Source organism: Aspergillus flavus, chromosome 3 (genome assembly GCF_009017415.1).
Source record: "Aspergillus flavus chromosome 3, complete sequence".
NCBI lineage: Eukaryota > Fungi > Ascomycota > Eurotiomycetes > Eurotiales > Aspergillaceae > Aspergillus > Aspergillus flavus.
This window is the reverse complement of record NC_092407.1, coordinates 4,488,172-4,503,651: the sequence shown is the minus strand read 5'-3', so window position 1 is coordinate 4,503,651 and position 15,480 is coordinate 4,488,172. Positions and strand designations below refer to the sequence as shown.

At 47.3% G+C, this 15,480-nt stretch overlaps 7 protein-coding genes across 7 annotated transcripts; 2 read left to right on the top strand and 5 right to left on the bottom strand.

Annotated features, from left to right (window-relative positions):
- Window positions 1–6: 6 nt before the first annotated feature.
- On the bottom strand, window positions 7–3,276 carry F9C07_2231571 (telomere length regulation protein-domain-containing protein; the record flags this gene model as incomplete). Its single annotated transcript, XM_041291421.1, has 6 exons — window positions 7–466; window positions 525–1,238; window positions 1,290–1,824; window positions 1,879–1,965; window positions 2,019–2,363; window positions 2,415–3,276. 6 exons carry the CDS (start codon window positions 3,274–3,276, stop codon window positions 7–9), a joined length of 3,003 nt encoding a protein of 1,000 aa, XP_041145269.1.
- Window positions 3,277–3,408: 132 nt separating this feature from the next.
- F9C07_1473474 (NEDD8-activating complex, catalytic component UBA3) lies at window positions 3,409–5,307 on the top strand. The gene is made up of 6 exons (XM_071508121.1): window positions 3,409–3,672; window positions 3,729–3,830; window positions 3,880–3,885; window positions 3,949–4,028; window positions 4,080–4,376; window positions 4,427–5,307. Exons 1-6 carry the CDS (start codon window positions 3,644–3,646, stop codon window positions 5,176–5,178), a joined length of 1,266 nt encoding a protein of 421 aa, XP_071365289.1. The 5' UTR covers window positions 3,409–3,643; the 3' UTR covers window positions 5,179–5,307.
- A 128-nt stretch (window positions 5,308–5,435) lies between these two features.
- F9C07_7580 (putative DNA-directed RNA polymerase I and III subunit Rpc40) lies at window positions 5,436–6,697 on the bottom strand (the record flags this gene model as incomplete). The annotated part of the gene is made up of 3 exons (XM_041291410.1): window positions 5,436–6,407; window positions 6,490–6,594; window positions 6,653–6,697. 3 exons carry the CDS (start codon window positions 6,695–6,697, stop codon window positions 5,436–5,438), a joined length of 1,122 nt encoding a protein of 373 aa, XP_041145267.1.
- Window positions 6,698–6,945: 248 nt separating this feature from the next.
- F9C07_2282627 (NADH-ubiquinone oxidoreductase 49 kDa subunit) lies at window positions 6,946–9,192 on the top strand. Its single transcript, XM_041291414.2, has 3 exons — window positions 6,946–7,776; window positions 7,843–8,563; window positions 8,629–9,192. The coding sequence occupies exons 1-3, from the start codon at window positions 7,105–7,107 to the stop codon at window positions 8,664–8,666; spliced, it is 1,431 nt and encodes a 476-aa protein (XP_041145266.1). The 5' UTR covers window positions 6,946–7,104; the 3' UTR covers window positions 8,667–9,192.
- A 5-nt stretch (window positions 9,193–9,197) lies between these two features.
- F9C07_2282626 (putative ubiquitin conjugating enzyme) lies at window positions 9,198–10,709 on the bottom strand. The gene is made up of 4 exons (XM_071510572.1): window positions 10,359–10,709; window positions 10,295–10,306; window positions 9,988–10,138; window positions 9,198–9,891 (listed from the first exon to the last, which is right to left on the bottom strand). Exons 1-4 carry the CDS (start codon window positions 10,383–10,385, stop codon window positions 9,608–9,610), a joined length of 474 nt encoding a protein of 157 aa, XP_071365288.1. The 5' UTR covers window positions 10,386–10,709; the 3' UTR covers window positions 9,198–9,607.
- F9C07_2282625 (calcium/calmodulin-dependent protein kinase) lies at window positions 10,710–13,456 on the bottom strand. The gene is made up of 6 exons (XM_041291409.2): window positions 13,287–13,456; window positions 12,939–13,121; window positions 12,530–12,581; window positions 12,245–12,452; window positions 12,035–12,191; window positions 10,710–11,960 (listed from the first exon to the last, which is right to left on the bottom strand). The coding sequence occupies exons 2-6, from the start codon at window positions 12,943–12,945 to the stop codon at window positions 11,164–11,166; spliced, it is 1,221 nt and encodes a 406-aa protein (XP_041145264.2). The 5' UTR covers window positions 12,946–13,121; window positions 13,287–13,456; the 3' UTR covers window positions 10,710–11,163.
- Window positions 13,457–14,753: 1,297 nt separating this feature from the next.
- On the bottom strand, window positions 14,754–15,317 carry F9C07_2105525 (uncharacterized protein; the record flags this gene model as incomplete). The annotated part of the gene is made up of 3 exons (XM_071508992.1): window positions 14,754–14,821; window positions 14,881–15,020; window positions 15,091–15,317. The coding sequence occupies 3 exons, from the start codon at window positions 15,315–15,317 to the stop codon at window positions 14,754–14,756; spliced, it is 435 nt and encodes a 144-aa protein (XP_071365287.1).
- Window positions 15,318–15,480: the final 163 nt, after the last annotated feature.

Genomic DNA, 15,480 nt, shown 5'->3' with positions numbered 1-15,480 from the left:
CGTAACTCAATACTTAAACCCGGAATTCACGCCCATCAACCGCCCTTGGTACCGTTCCATCACTTCTCCTAGTTTGACCATGACACCCGCTGCTAAAGTTCTAACCTGTTCTCTAGGTTCGTCTCTCTTAACTGCTGGTGTACGGTCGAAAACCTCGCCTGCCCACTCACGCAGCTCGATGACCTGCGATGCGAGCTCTGTGACGAGTCTTTCCTCTCCGGTGGAGCCCGATGCGACGTTCAGATCAACTATAGTGAGGAAGAGAGCTAGAAGGGCAGATAGAATTGTGGGGTCATCAGAAGCGGGGCGCGTGTGGAGTGAGAGGAGGAAGGTTAATGCATCCTCTGTGACAGTAGGGAGATATGGAGTATGAGGCCCCATGGTTGAAAGGGTGAGGGTAAGTGTTTGGATGAACAATGTGAGGAGATTAGGAGTAATGAAGGGATTGTATGAAGGTGCTGTTGATCTGTATCGTTGTTAGAACGATCCCTTAATTGAAATATCATAAATTAGGTAGTACTCACGAAGAAAATTGCAGCATCATCATCTCAAATCGACTCTTTAGTGGATAGAAGAACCCTTCCGCCAGCACTTTGTAGAGATCCTTGGCTGTAGATTTCTGGCGCTGAGCCTCTCGCTGCTGGCGTTGCTTCTCAACCTCCATTCGAGAAGAGAATGTTCGCACTTTAAGCGCGTTTGGGCCAGAAAGTGAATCTGCAGCATTTGCTGCCAGTGGTTGAAGGGATGTTTGTGCTAGCTTCTTTGTTAGACTAGCTATTGGAGATTCATTGCCCGAGTATAAAGCTTCCAAATTGGTTGGTAACTTCTTGGATGGGAACGACGCGTCTGGTAATGTTGGAAGGCCCAGTGTCTTAGCGTCATTCTCGCCATTCCCAGCTATTTCACGAGCACTCAGACCTAGGCCTGTTAGAACTGCAGATCGTTGGACTTGAGACAGGTCTCCGTCGAAGAACATCGCAGTGAACCATCGGCCCATCTTCAAAGGCTGGGACACAATCAAGGCAATGATACTCTGCAGCCGATACTCATGGAATTTCGGAAATTTGCTCTGCTCTTGTAGACCAACTATGACAAGGGCCAGCTCTTCGGTATTCTCGGCGAGTTCAGTTCCAAAGTCAGTTTTGCGTCTGATTAATGATGGGGCGGTGCGTATTGCCAGTTCAAAGCGTTCTATGTTTTCAGTATCTCTTAAGTAGATTATGAGATCGCGGATATAGCTAAAACATGTCAGTCACATTTATACGAGAGAATATTCTTGCCCGACTTACACCGGTGCTGTTGGTTTGTTGCGTTGGACTAAAGTTGGGTCCTCGTCAGAATCGTATGGATCTTCATCGGGTTTCTCGTAGGGGATGAGCTCCTCATTTTCTTCAGGTTCCTCGTTTTCGGACACTATTTCCTCAATAGCCACTATCTTAGCTGTCCGCGGAGGTGGTTTCCGGGTAGCCCTTGCCGAAGTAGGTGAACTTTTGGCAGGTTGTTGTGCTTTGGATGCTGAGTCAGTTGGCATAATTGATTCCAAAGGTCCAACACTGTCTTGAGTGTTGACCATGTTGAAGTACCACAAGGCCTCGTCGCCCTCCATTTCTTCGAGGTCGAATTTCATTGCTTTCCCCGGCTGTTCAATGAGCTGCGAGATTGACATCCCAATGATCATTCCAAGAAATCGGGCTTTAGATGATGACGCGGCCAAACGGTTGGAAACCGTGTTAAGAAACGCACTTGAACGTCCTATTTCCATGATGGCGTTTGGATCAAGTCGCTTAAGGTAGCCTGCTGCCAGAAGTAGGACTTGGGTATTCGCTAACGCATGTCAGTATCTAGAACTTAATCACATTTGTATCGATGTGAATGTACCTTCTTGGCTCACAATTGGCGCATGCTTAATATAGAACTTGTCACTAGACTGTTCCAGGCTCTTTTTGAGTAACGTCGTCATTGACTCTATAGCACCCCATGTTACGAAACGTTATAAGACAGTGTTCAGTTGGGCTTACCTTTCTGATATGTAAAGCTAGCCAACAATGCCCGACGTAACCCGGTAGTCTGTATGGAGCCACCCTGGCCTTTTGATAGCCAATCCAGAAGCTGGGCTTTTATATGTTCACGCTCTCCTATAATACTAGAACACAATCCTGCAACACCGTTAACGCGTTGGCCCAATATAGCCTCATTGCTTTGATCGATCAGTGCCAAGAAATATTTCTTTTCAACTTCGCGGAATGTAGCTTCCAAAACTGCAAGCTGTTCCATCGGCCGAAGTGTATCGAAAAGAGAACCATATCGTTCTCGGAGAGTCTCATTGACGAGCAAGCTCGTGTATAACTCGCGAGCCAAGTGATCTGGTCACAAAAAATTAGCATTAGGAATAGTGTATGAACTGTGCAAAGTACCTGTGTAGCCAAGGCTCAATGCTCGTCCGGTTAGAGAGGCAACCGCTTTCCAAGCATCCTGGTTATCCAAATCAAGTTTTGACACCATGTGACAGATATTAGTACCCAACCAAGAGGTATATTGGGCGCCGTCTCCAATCCATAGGATCGTACTCAAACCATCGAAATCCCCAGCTAACGTGAGAGCCTCCGCTGTAGCCGAGAGAACCTTGCTAGCAGCAATACTAGACAGGAATTCTCTCCATGCAAGCTGCTGCTGGGTTGCATTGCTGTAGAGTGTCTCAATATCCATGTATATACGCAATATAAGATCTTTGGGCTTCAAAAGAGCAGAAAGAATTGTCAGAAGATCTCGAATCTGAATTTGAGAGCCTGATGCTTTCCCCTGTTGGGAGGATGACCGCGCTGTAGCTATAAGCGAGCGGAGTTGAGTCACCAAGCAACTAATACCACAGACACTGCTAAAGCATCTTAATAGAGCGGCTCGTAGTTTATTATCCTCTGACGTTGACCCCTTTGACCTTGCATTCAATGAGGCCCAATGATCAGGGACCGTAATGGTGCCTAAGACATTAAGTATCTGAGCAGTTGTCGGACTTGGAACTCTGATATCAAAGACTTTTGGAGTCACGTATTTGTTTGATGGATCCAGTACGTTGAGGACATCAGAAAGTCCTGCGCGATCAGGTTTCGACTTTAGTACTGTTAATATATAATCCGCGGATGTTGAATCTGCATCAGTGTCGGCTTTCGAAATGGCTTCATGCCTCTCTATTCCGTGGACAGGTCTCTCTTTGGCGATCGACAGAGACAGGTCCCGGTCATGAGTAACTGTCTTAACTTCTGTCAATAAACCGTCCATTTTTTTGGAGTAACTGACGGTAGAGGAAAGTAGAATGGTTGGCAAAGGTTGGAGGAAATTGTATAAGCGGAGGGGTCACGTGCAGCGGAGTGTATCTGGAACAATCAGTCAATCAATCAATTCCCCATCTTCACTACCTACACTTGTTTCCACCAGACATAGGTTATCTCACATGAGTCCTGAGAATTCATGTGGCTTTTTGAAGGGAATATTAATTTATCATTGACTCTTTTCAAACAATCATTTCAGTGAAGTGTACAGCTCAAACCTCTGGCGTCATTAATTAAACTACGGATGCGGTGAACTCAACTAATCACAGAGACGCCCATTGTAACCTAGATTGAATAGAGCGTACCCCTTGTCCAATATGGCTTCCGCAGACTCTTCCCTTAGGTGGTAAGATTCCCTATCTTCTCACTTTTGTCATTAATAATTTCGCTCACTCCACGCAGGAAACACCTCCACAAGGTATTAACCAAGCCGGGACCTTTCAGCGATGAAGACTGGGTACCTGGGTCGGAGACCATTAGTGCTTTGGAGACATCAAAAATTCTGTAGGTTCTGAAGATATTAAGCAAATTATCAACCACTAACGTAGTCCAGAGTTATGTATGTATATATGTGGCTCCGCCTGCTGTTGATAGATATGGTTACTAAGTGAAATGATCTTAGCGGGGCTGGAGGCCTAGGATGTGAAATTCTGAAGAACCTTGCTTTGTCCGGTTTCAAGGATATCCATGTTATTGATATGGGCAAGTCTCCCCCTATTACTTTTTCCGGGATACCGCAGCTAACTTTAACAGATACCATTGACATCTCTAACCTGAATCGTCAGTTTTTATTCCGCCAGGCTGACATCGGCAAACCTAAAGCTGAGGTTGCGGCTGCTTTCGTAGAGAGACGAGTCAAAGGCGTCAAAATTACCCCTTATGTAGGGAAGATTCAAGATAAGGATGAAGATTACTACATGCAGTTCAAGATAGTCGTTTGCGGTCTCGATAGCATAGAAGCGAGACGGTGGATCAATGCAACACTTATTGGCATGGTTGATCCTGAAAACCCTGAAAGCCTGAAGCCCCTCATTGATGGAGGAACTGAAGGTACTGAGGCTGAGTTCCCTGGGCTACCACAGAAGGCTAACGAGGACCAGGCTTCAAGGGGCAGGCGCGTGTTATCCTACCAACTCTGTCTTCGTGCATTGAATGTCAGCTTGACATGCATGCTCCCCGTCCTGCGGTCCCACTATGCACTATTGCGACCATCCCTCGACAGCCTCAGCATTGTATAGAATGGGCACACCAGATCGCCTGGCAGGAAAAGCGCAAGGACGACCCTTTCGATAGTGATGATCTGGACCACATTGGTTGGGTGTACAATGCGGCTCTTGAGCGAGCAAAACAATTCCATATCCACGGAGTCACCTTCCAGATGACTCAGGGTGTAGTTAAGAACATCATTCCTGCAATCGCTTCAACAAACGCTGTCATTGCTGCTGCGACAACGTCTGAAGCATTAAAGATTGCCACCTCGTGCAACCCGTACCTGGATAACTATATGATGTATGCTGGTGAAGAAGGTGTCTACACCTATACATTCGAGGCCGAAAAGAAACCAGATTGCCCTGTCTGTGGCAACCTCGCGCGAAATATGACTGTCGATCCAGACATGACGCTGCAAGAGTACATCGACACTCTAGGGGACCGGCCGGAAGCTCAGCTTAAGAAGCCTAGCATGAGAACGGAAGAAAAGACACTCTACCAGCGCTTCCCGCCCCAATTGGAGGAACAGACCAGGGCCAATCTGCAACGCAAGCTCAGAGATTTGGTAGAAGACGGGCAAGAGATTGCGGTCAGCGATCCCGCGTATACTATCGATTTCCGCTACCGGTTGTTGTTCAAATAAGGATAACAGCAACGTTTTACTCTTCATATGAGATATGAGTTGTTATGATAAACACAAGACTTTCTTGCTAGATCAAGGCTTCAATATCAGTTGTGCTTTTTCTATATGACAAAAATCGCCCTTTCCAGACTCCCAACAAAAGAAGGTCTTGACCGACTTTTCATAAATGTACAAATTCGCAAAATAGCAAGGAAACCAACGCCGACCATGCATTAAAGATTTTAACATGAAGTGCGGGACGATTGCGTAGAACTCGTTTACCGCATGAGATCCGCCAATCCCCGCTTCCATCTGGCGCATTTGAGCTTCAGGACCTTCACGCTTTCTAAGAAAAGGACATCACTATCGAATTGGCCAGTGCTTTCGATGTTGAAGATGAAATGGTCACGCACGCGACCGAGCTTCACCTTTCCTTGGAACTCCTCATGTCTGAGACATTCCCTGCTAACGGTATCCTTGAAGGCATCGCGAACAACGGCCTTCGTCTCCCCCTCGTGGCCCTCGTATCCGCTCCCCTGTTTTGCGGCCTCTTCCCGGGTAACAGGCTCCAAACCAATCACGCCCTTAGGGAAACACTTGGCGAACTTCTTGGCGTCTTCTCCAAGAATGGGGCGCAGAATCTGGATATCGGGAAGCAAACGGTATGATGCGGTAGCAACAGGCGAGAACTTAGCATGGTCGGCTCCAATACCCTTGATACAGTGCATTTCAAGGTCGATCTTCTGGCCCGGGCGAAGCTTAGCGATCAAAATGTCTGGGTTGACCGGCTGGATAGCATCCTCTCCAGTGAAGAATTGCTCCTGACGTCCGACAGGGTGGAAAGTGATGTCTCTGGCGTAAACATGCGCATTCTTATACAGCTTGCGGGGGTCATTCTCCGTGGCGTCAGCGTTGGGGTTCTTGGTACATTCAATATCCAGTCGCAAGACGATGGTGTTGTAATCGGATGGATCGCTACCCTCGGGATCATCCTCCGTGGCCTTCTTGAACCAACGCATCCAGTTAATACCATCCACGGAACCCTTCAGTGGAATCAGACCCAGTCGCTGGGCGAGCACTTCATCCTGGATGACGGAGGTGTTATTGTGAACGAAGACGAACTCGATGGCAACGCTAGGCACTTCAGCCATTACGATACGACGGAAGGCATTTGCGATCGATGCATCTACGCCGATGAGAGAGAAAGAAGATTCGAATCTTTCATTGCGATGGAACTCAACATTGAACTCCTGTAGAGCAAAATAATGTAAGCGCACGCAGAAAATAGAGGCGACAAGTCCGTAGAATGCTTGGGAGAAACAGGGACTATACATTTCTAAATTTCTCCAGGTTCCACTCATGCGACTCGCCTGGCCAGTGACCCGGGAAATCTGTGGAGGGGATGTTGGAGACCGTTTCCAGATTGATGTCGACGAGCTAGGGAAATAATCAGCATGGTAAGCAGAGGCGAATGGGTGCTCATAGGATAAATTACCCTCCGGCGATCAAGCTCCGCCTGCGAAGGAACGAGAGGCGCCATGACGAATGGACAATTTGCGGGTATCAAGTCGTTGACGATATGGAGGGAAAAAGGGAAAAAAGTTCTTTAGACAACCGGCAGTATGCCTGCAGGTCGAAGGCGGAGAGTATGGCTGACTAAACTGCACTCAGGAGGGAAGAGGACTCTGTTGAAGAGCGGACCGTGATTTACCGATTTGCCCTGAATTGTGAGCTAGCGTGGGTGCAGAATAAGCGGGAACTGAAGACCAACCAGAGACGGCCTGATGACCATAAGCTCCTCATCACGTGACTGTCCAAATTGTAATTCAGCGCAACCTCCAAGCATCAACCCGTGTAGACCACTCCGCAGAGTCCCTCCATCAATTGCGTCCGGACTGAGGACCGACAGCCTCCAATTCCTCCTCGTCCTTCTCCCCTCTCTTCCGAATGGCTGCTTCCTTTACTCGCCTGGCGGGCAGCGCGCCCAAAAGGCTTTGTCTCCGCCCCTCCACCTTCACCAAATACAACGCCATCCCCAGATCCCGCTCGATAGCGACGACGCTTCCTCGTCGGCAAGCGGAACCGACCAGCTACCAGGCTACCAGACTCATTCCCACTGACCCTACCTTCACAAGTCTGGCTAACAAGGAGGGTCCCCAAGAAGCCGATGTTGCCGCTGGTCTCGAATCCGAGAGTGAAGGGGTCGGCCGCAAAATCCGTCACTACACAGTCAACTTCGGTCCTCAGCATCCTGCTGCTCACGGTGTGCTTCGACTGATTCTCGAGATCAATGGTGAAGAGATCGTCCGCGCGGATCCTCATGTCGGATTGCTTCACCGTGGTACCGAGAAGTTGATCGAATACAAGACCTACATGCAGGCTCTGCCTTACTTCGACCGATTGGACTATGTCTCCATGATGACGAATGAACAGTGCTACTCGCTGGCTGTGGAGAAGCTACTGAACATTGAAATCCCTGACAGAGCCAAGTATATCCGTACAATGTTCGGAGAGATGACCCGTATTCTGAACCACCTCATGTCCGTCCTTTCCCACGCTATGGATGTTGGTGCTCTTACGCCATTCCTGTGGGGTTTCGAGGAGCGTGAAAAGCTCATGGTAAGCAACATTAATTTCACCGAAAGCAGATTAGACAAGGTGGTTGATGGTCAATCCCTCACATAGGAATTCTACGAGCGTGTCTCCGGTGCCCGTCTCCACGCCGCCTACGTCCGCCCCGGCGGTGTGTCTCAGGATATCCCCCTCGGCCTTCTCGATGATATCTACCAGTGGGCTACCCAGTTCGGTGACCGTATCGACGAAACCGAAGAGCTGCTCACCGATAACCGTATCTGGAAGGCCAGAACTCAAGGCGTTGGTGTTGTCAGCGCCGCTGATGCGCTGAACATGAGCTTCACTGGTGTCATGCTCCGTGGCTCTGGTGTGCCATGGGATATCCGCAAGTCCCAGCCATATGACGCTTACGACAAGGTTGAATTCGACGTCCCCGTCGGTGTCAACGGTGACTGTTATGATCGTTACCTTTGCCGTATGGAGGAGTTCCGCCAGTCCCTCCGTATCATCCACCAATGCTTGAACCAGATGCCCGCAGGTCCTGTCAAGGTCGAGGACTACAAGCTTTCGCCTCCCCCTCGTGCCGCCATGAAGGAGAACATGGAGGCCCTGATCCACCACTTCCTCCTCTTCAGCAAGGGTTACGCTGTCCCCCCTGGTGAGACCTACTCTGCCATTGAGGCCCCCAAGGGTGAGATGGGTGTGTTCCTGGTCAGTGACGGCAGCGAGAGACCCTACCGTTGCAAGATCCGTGCTCCTGGTTTTGCCCACTTGGGTGGTTTCGATCAAATCTCTCGTGGTCACTTGCTGGCAGATGCTGTCGCCATTATTGGTAAGCCTCCATAAATCTAAACCTCCCACGGCTTCCTAGAACGCTCCGCTAATCTTCAAATCCAGGTACAATGGATCTGGTGTTCGGTGAAGTCGACCGGTAGACAAATAAACACAAGAGGGATCTCCAAAGCTTCTGTAAAACGACTTTAACTTGATTCTTCCAAAGAATAGAAAAGAAGCAAAGACAAAGCTCTTTTTAAAAAATAACCTTCCATCTACCTCTTGGTTTTTCTCCGTGCCCAACCTCATCGTGGTGGTGCTGTTAGATCATCGTCACCTCGCTGTACCAATTCCGTTTTGTAATGGCGTTGTCTGTTTCCTTTGTTTGTCCACTCTACCTGAATCCCGATCTCTATCTCTTTTCTTGCCATCATCTACCCTGTGTATAGTGACCGAATTTCACGTTACAATATCATGTGTTAACTAAATGTAGGTTCTGTCATTGTAGGTTTTTACAATGGTATATGTAACTTAGAGGAACATGGAAATATAGTTCATAGGGGTGGGGAGATATATATATATGATATCGGTAACCACGTGTTTTAAGTTACAAATCGACAGACGAAAAAAAAAAAAGAAAAAAAAAGAAAAGAAAAGAAAAGAAAAGAAAAAAGAAAAAAGAAAAGAAAAAGAAAAAAGAAAAAAAAAAAAAAAAAGAGAGAGAGACTCATACAGCTAACACAACCATATAGTAAATAGATTTATGCGAATGAAATATGTAACTGATAATATATGTTACTCCAAGTTAACTACTAACCCGCTCCCGGAACGCCCATAAAACCTTGCGCCTATGCAAATGCAACTTGAGAATGAAATTATCAACAACTAACGGCCGAATGCATGAGCATGAATGTATATCAGATCAGCAATCGGTAGCCCTTGGATAATCTTGGGTGATTGTAAAAGACCAGCGGCCGGAGGAGGGTAGATTGGCCCTAGAAACTGCAAGAGCAGACTTGCATGGGGACCATTGCTTGAGAGGATGAAAGCATGGTGTTCAATATTGACGCTGAGTCGCACTTGACAATGTCCTCGCACTCGGTTATACGTTGTCATCATCGTAAAAGAAGTTGATGTCGCGGGGCCGGCGTCGGTTGTACGAGACGAAGTCGCTGTCGCCTGGAGGTCGTTCGTCACGTGTATTTGCGGTCAGCATGCTCTGAATGCTCATGCAGACGCTCTCAACCGTTTGTACAGGTGACCAGCCGGCTGAACTGAGGAGGTCCAGGCATATGATTCCGTTGCTGTATATGTGCGGGTGGATCGGGATCGGGCGAGGGGTCTCAGACGTGCTAGGCAGCTCGATGAACTGGACTTCCGGCGGCTCTGTGTGATGCAGTGTTGCTTAGTATGACCGACGAAAAAGAAGAAAAAACTTGTGACACGAGATAATGTAACACCAGGGCGAAAATTCAACCGTACCTATTGGATACTTCGACGAGAACGTGAATTTGAGTCGATAGACCTGATTTTGATAAAGCGGATTCTCGTCCAAGACTCGAATATCCATCTGCCACTCTTCAAGATTCTCCGATTTGGCTATTGATATACCAGGGGGCAGATGCTCTTTCATCTAAAGTGAATCCCACAGTTAATTCCCCTGTGCATAATCGACACTAGGCATGACAGTAGATGGCAAAGACATGACGCTCCTTTGACTGGGCCGTAGTTTATCTTGCAAAGCGGTAGACAAAATTGGGGTATGAGGGATAGAAGGGGATGTAGGTACCTTGAGGAGCTCCTGTTGTTGCGTTAAGTTAGCGAAATACTGATTCAACGAGGGGTACAATTACCTTGCTCAAGCGTTTGCCCGCGAACATGGTGAGAGATGTGCTTTTCAGACGACTGGTATATTGCTTTCAGTACTGTGGAATAGGTAATTGTCGTGACCTTTTCTCTTCGCACGCTGGTTACTCCCATAGGTAGCAGAATCCTTGAGCCGCAAAGATGTATGACGTCTGACTCTAACGTGGGGCGATCCACCGCCGCGGAAATGTTGCAACGACGCGAGGAAGCTTGAGGAAGGGGAATGAGAATGGGAACAAACAGAGGGGAGAATAAAAAGTCGCTGAGCGTAATAAATATTGCCTGAGGAGTGGGAAGAAAAAGAATGAACCGGCCAAGGGCATATAAGTGATTCCACGACCGCCTACGGGGTACCTTTATACACACCCCAGTCGATCACCTGCCTGGGGCTCACTTCCCCGATATCCATCATCTGATTGGCTCACGCACCGAATGGTCAAATGGTGGCCTGGCACGTGATGCTTATCCACCTGATAAGGTCATCTCCTAAATTATTACGAGGACAAGGACGAGTACATTAAATGTTGAATATTGGAAGAAGAATACAACTGTTGATGGTATGGACACGAAGGCAAAAAGAGACAACCAAGCCAAAAAACGAAGGATTTTGAAGAACAAGCACCGAAAGTTCTCAGGAATAACAACACAGTTACTGTATACACCATTCGAATTACGGATGGGGAATCATGAGAATAATATTCACAAAGCAATTCAGATGATGCGTCTCGACCTCGACGCTGGTCAGGGAAGGATGAACAGACTCTCCCATTGAACGCCATAGCATAACAGAAATCAAGCATGGGTAGTTTTCTCTCGAGCCTCACGTTCGAGTCTCTCACGTTCTTCGGTGTCCTTCTGCTCACGAACCTTGGCAAGAACGACTTCGCGGAAGATAGCACCACGTGCAACCTTGCTCAAACTCCGCTTCTTCGTTGTACCAGCCTCAGCCTCACCACTAGCCGATGACTCGGCTGGGGCAGATCCAGATTTATCAGACTCCTCAGCAGAAGCTGCCATGTCAGCAGGGCTAGGGATATCATCCTCATCCTCTTCGTGCATCTTGAGTGCCTCGATGCGGTTGGCCAGTTTGATGATCTCAATACCTCTCTTGAGGCGAGACCTGGCGATATAGGCGCGGATTTCAGGCAGCAAGTCACGGTCACTAGCAGATTCACCCTTCAACCAGGGATGTTTGAGGGCCTCCTCGGATGTGACACGCTTCGATGGATCCGGTTGGAGCATCGTAAGGATGAAATCCTTGGCATCCTTTGAGACGTCACGCCAGTAGCGATCATGGAAGATAATGCGGCCACTACGGCATTCTTCGATCAGATCGGACAGGCTCTCGGATCGGAAGGGCGAATAGCCACACAGTAGGGTGTATGTTATGACACCCAACGACCACATATCGACGGCCTTGCCGTGGCCCTGTTTGAGCATAACCTCGGGTGCGGCATAACCGAATGACCCAGCCATGCTAGTCAAAACTTCACTGGGACTGTCCAACATCTTGGCAATGCCAAAGTCGGCTAGAACCAAAGGCGAGGATGGGTCACGAGTAAGGTAAAGCAAGTTTTCCGGTTTCAAGTCTGCGTTTCAGATTCGGAGTTAGCGCATGACACAGTATCATACAGTGAGCGAGTGTTGAAGGTGTAAAACGAACCTCGGTGTACAATATTCCGTTCATGCAGATAATTGACTGCGTCTAGCACTTGCCGGATAGTTTGAGATGCATCCTTCTCCGTAAACTTTCCATAGTCGCAAATTCTGTCGAACAGTTCACCACCGGTGGCTAGTTGAGTGACAATGTAGAATTTGTCCTTTGGCACCGTTAGACTATTGACACTGGTATATCGCGGTGAAAGGAACCCACCTTAGATTCGAACCAATCGACAAAATGGACGATGTTTGGGTGGTCAAGGGCTTGCAGCATCTCCAACTCATCGTAAACCATCTGCTCGTTGCCTCGGACATTTTTCTTCAGAATAATTTTAACAGCAACTTTCCCACGGCTGCAATCTGCCTCACGGACAATACCGTACGTTCCAGCACCAAGTGTTCTCCCAAATTTGTACAGTTGTCTAGAGCACGCCCTCACTGGTTACTAACTGCCCAATGGCATGTCAAGGAATCATAAAACACATGGGAAAGGCCGTACTTTTTCTCATAACTCTCGGGCTGTCCCGACAGCTTGTTGAGCATATTAGTGACTGTAGAGTAAACTCATAGTCAGCGAATTTGCCACAATAATTTTTCAAAAGTCAAATCACCAAGGTCGGTAGTCCAGGGGGCAAGCCAAAAACCCGGTGATGTAGTATATTCAAACCATGTAACCACGAGGAGATGAACAATAGCCAAAGGCTTGCGCCATTGCTCCACAGAGCTATCGCGACAGTTGACCAGAACATTTCAAAAGACTTGGAAAGGCACAACACGCCACCAGCTGAGGTAGAAAAAGAAACAGGCTGCAACAACGGGCGGGGCAATCAAGAAGAAAGAGTAACATTCCGATTCCGCTCAGTTGACAAAACGAGGTACGAAAGCGATGAGAAAACGAAGAGACTCACAACTCATTGTGCCCGAATAGAATGACCGCCTTGAATCATGAAAAATTAAATGTGCGGCGAGCTAAAGCAGTAGGCTTGACGCCGATGAGACCCCGCACGTGAGGGGGGATTGGCGGGGCGGAGAGAAAATCGTGGTTAAAAAAGTCGAGAGGCAGGTTATTATGATTATCGTTCAGGTATAGGCTGAAGAAATATATCACAGTCAGTGAGGGGGAAAAATACCGCTACAGGAGAAAGTTGAAGAGATGGTGCTAGCGACGTAGATCCTCAGTTGTGCCAAAAGGCTGTCTCCATGCTTGATTAGGGGGCGGGGTGAGACTGGAGTAAACAAACGGTACTTGTACCTACTTGAACGGTCGCGGTAAGTATATGAAGGAAGTTTGACTTCCACCGTAAGGATATTGGAAAGAAAGAAAAGGGAAAAAAAATCAATTGAAGATAAGACTTAAGTCAGCCTCAGGCGTGGACAAATATAAAAGATAAAGGCATGAAACACCAGCCCAAGAGCAAACCAGAGGAGGGAAAGTGAAGGTGGGCATTGGGTAACGTAAGTTCCCAGTCTGGCCCCTCCGATAGAGTTTAGTTGACCCCCGTGGCTGTGCTCGGATCGGATTCGGGACAGCGGATTGGCCCACCTCCGTTGCCTATTAATTTTGCATGTGGGAAGAAGGACCTCCTGCAGGCAACAGCCACAGTTTTTTCAGCCTTGTCCCACGCCGTAAGAAAGGTATTTTACCAGGCTTCCTCTTTTTCGCTCCCTCTTTATCCTCCTTTTCCCCACAAATTTCAACAATCAAAGCCAATTGGGCAATATAAATACACATTCAGGAAATGTACTATTGGTAAGACCCATGGGAGGGCCCTTCAAAGCAAAATTAGAACAACTAGGGAATTCTAGGTGGTTCGTTTTCGTATCATCAATGTCAACCCTAGTGGCTGAGTCTTTAATTTAATCTGACAGCCCTGCCGTTTTGGACTGAGACCTGCCCGTACTTTGCATTAAATCCAGCCCAATTGGGATGACCATCTAGTAATCCAAACCGGTGTCTCGGCCATCTTACTTGACAAATTCGGTAGTTGTCACAAGCTATCAGGGAACAAATATAGCTCAGGCTGACAAGATGGAGAGCTTCTATTCCCGAGCTTTTCTTTTGCCCCCAACCCCATGGGTAGCTACATGTACCTGATCTAGGCATTCATGCATACGTGCCTATCATGTCCACGCCTATGTAAGGGGCAGATGTTTTATGATAGCTCCGTGCCAAGCTCAAGTCATAGTTGTCGGGTGGATGTCTGACCCGCTATTGGAGGTTTAGCATGGCTTCCCATTGTTACGCAGAGATCCCATGTCATAGGATCTTGCATACCTAATAATCTGTATATCCCGTACTCAACTATAGACTTTGAAATAATTTTATTATAATGAAGCTATGCTTTCCACTATAGTTGAATGTATCATAACATAGACAACGAGGAAGAAATTTGTTTTGCAGGACTAACTGTACACTCACTGCTCCAATTTTGGGTAGAAAATAGCAAATGGATCTTCAATTTGCATACTTAGTAAATTCCGAACTTCTACTCTGCAAGTGTTCTGGCGGGCCATAAATCAAATGACTATTCATCTTAGAAGTGAATCATATAGCATGGGCATTGTTGTACCCAATCATACATTCTCTTTTAGTCCTATACGGCAAAGAAAACGAAAACAGAAACATAAGACACATAAACATATACCGGATGGAAGAAAGACAAAAACTGGCTGGGTGACCTCAAATGGCCAACTTAGAGGAGAGGCAAAGTTCTTGCAGTAAATCACTCGTGATCGTCATGAATGGAAGATCTGCAGATCAATTGGCCATTCCTGTTGAAAACATTGGAGTCTATACATCTGAAGTAAGCACTTGACTACGATAAAGTCAAAGATGAAGAGATCACAAACCCAGTGTTGTGTTCGTTGAGCGAGTATGACCCCATACGGGCATTATATCGCCGCCTTCCATGCAGTCGCAAGTAAGAAGTGGGGGCTTCTTTAGGTCTGTCTCTAATTCACACGAGATACATGTGTCGAATGCAGCTCCACTATCGCAAGTTTGTTAGTGAGGATTTCTTCCCTTTTGTAATCAATCCCAAACGAAAGGAGTATACGCACCCGACCTTGAACTCGAGTTGAAAATCTTGATTGTACGTATAACATTGATTTAAGTCCAAAGAACTGTCTTTGTAATTCCCATCCCAGTCTGGACACGTTGCTTCGAGAGTATGGGATGCAATTTTCCATGTTTTGCAGTTTACAGTAAAGTCGACCATCTTGACATCAGGTTCGGCGGCAGCCAAAGCTGACAGGAAAGATAAAATGACCACTGAAATGAAATGCATGATCGTCAAGTAAGAGTACTTCGGAGTATATTTCGAGAGTATATCAGAGTTCGTGAATTTGGCTCCAGTCAAGCTATTTATGTTCCCTTGGATTATGCATGTAGATTTCGCGGTAATTCAAGATCATTAAACTTCCTTTGAGCATCTCTTCCTGTGTTTCTAA

Coding starts and splice junctions, on each gene's coding strand:
- F9C07_2282626 (XM_071510572.1), bottom strand. CDS start 10,385: ATGTTCGCGGGCAAACGCTTGAGCAAG. Junction 9,892..9,987: donor CTCGTCGAAGTATCCAATAG/GTACGGTTGAAT, acceptor TGCATCACACAG/AGCCGCCGGAAGTCCAGTTC.
- F9C07_2282625 (XM_041291409.2), bottom strand. Junction 12,453..12,529: donor CCCGAGAGTTATGAGAAAAA/GTACGGCCTTTC, acceptor GGCGTGCTCTAG/ACAACTGTACAAATTTGGGA. Junction 12,192..12,244: donor TCGATTGGTTCGAATCTAAG/GTGGGTTCCTTT, acceptor ACGGTGCCAAAG/GACAAATTCTACATTGTCAC.
- F9C07_1473474 (XM_071508121.1), top strand. CDS start 3,644: ATGGCTTCCGCAGACTCTTCCCTTAGGTG. Junction 4,029..4,079: donor TATCCATGTTATTGATATGG/GCAAGTCTCCCC, acceptor TAACTTTAACAG/ATACCATTGACATCTCTAAC. Junction 4,377..4,426: donor CATTGATGGAGGAACTGAAG/GTACTGAGGCTG, acceptor AACGAGGACCAG/GCTTCAAGGGGCAGGCGCGT.
- F9C07_2282627 (XM_041291414.2), top strand. CDS start 7,105: ATGGCTGCTTCCTTTACTCGCCTGGCGGGCAGCGCGCCCAAAAGGCTT. Junction 7,777..7,842: donor AGGAGCGTGAAAAGCTCATG/GTAAGCAACATT, acceptor TCCCTCACATAG/GAATTCTACGAGCGTGTCTC. Junction 8,564..8,628: donor AGATGCTGTCGCCATTATTG/GTAAGCCTCCAT, acceptor CTTCAAATCCAG/GTACAATGGATCTGGTGTTC.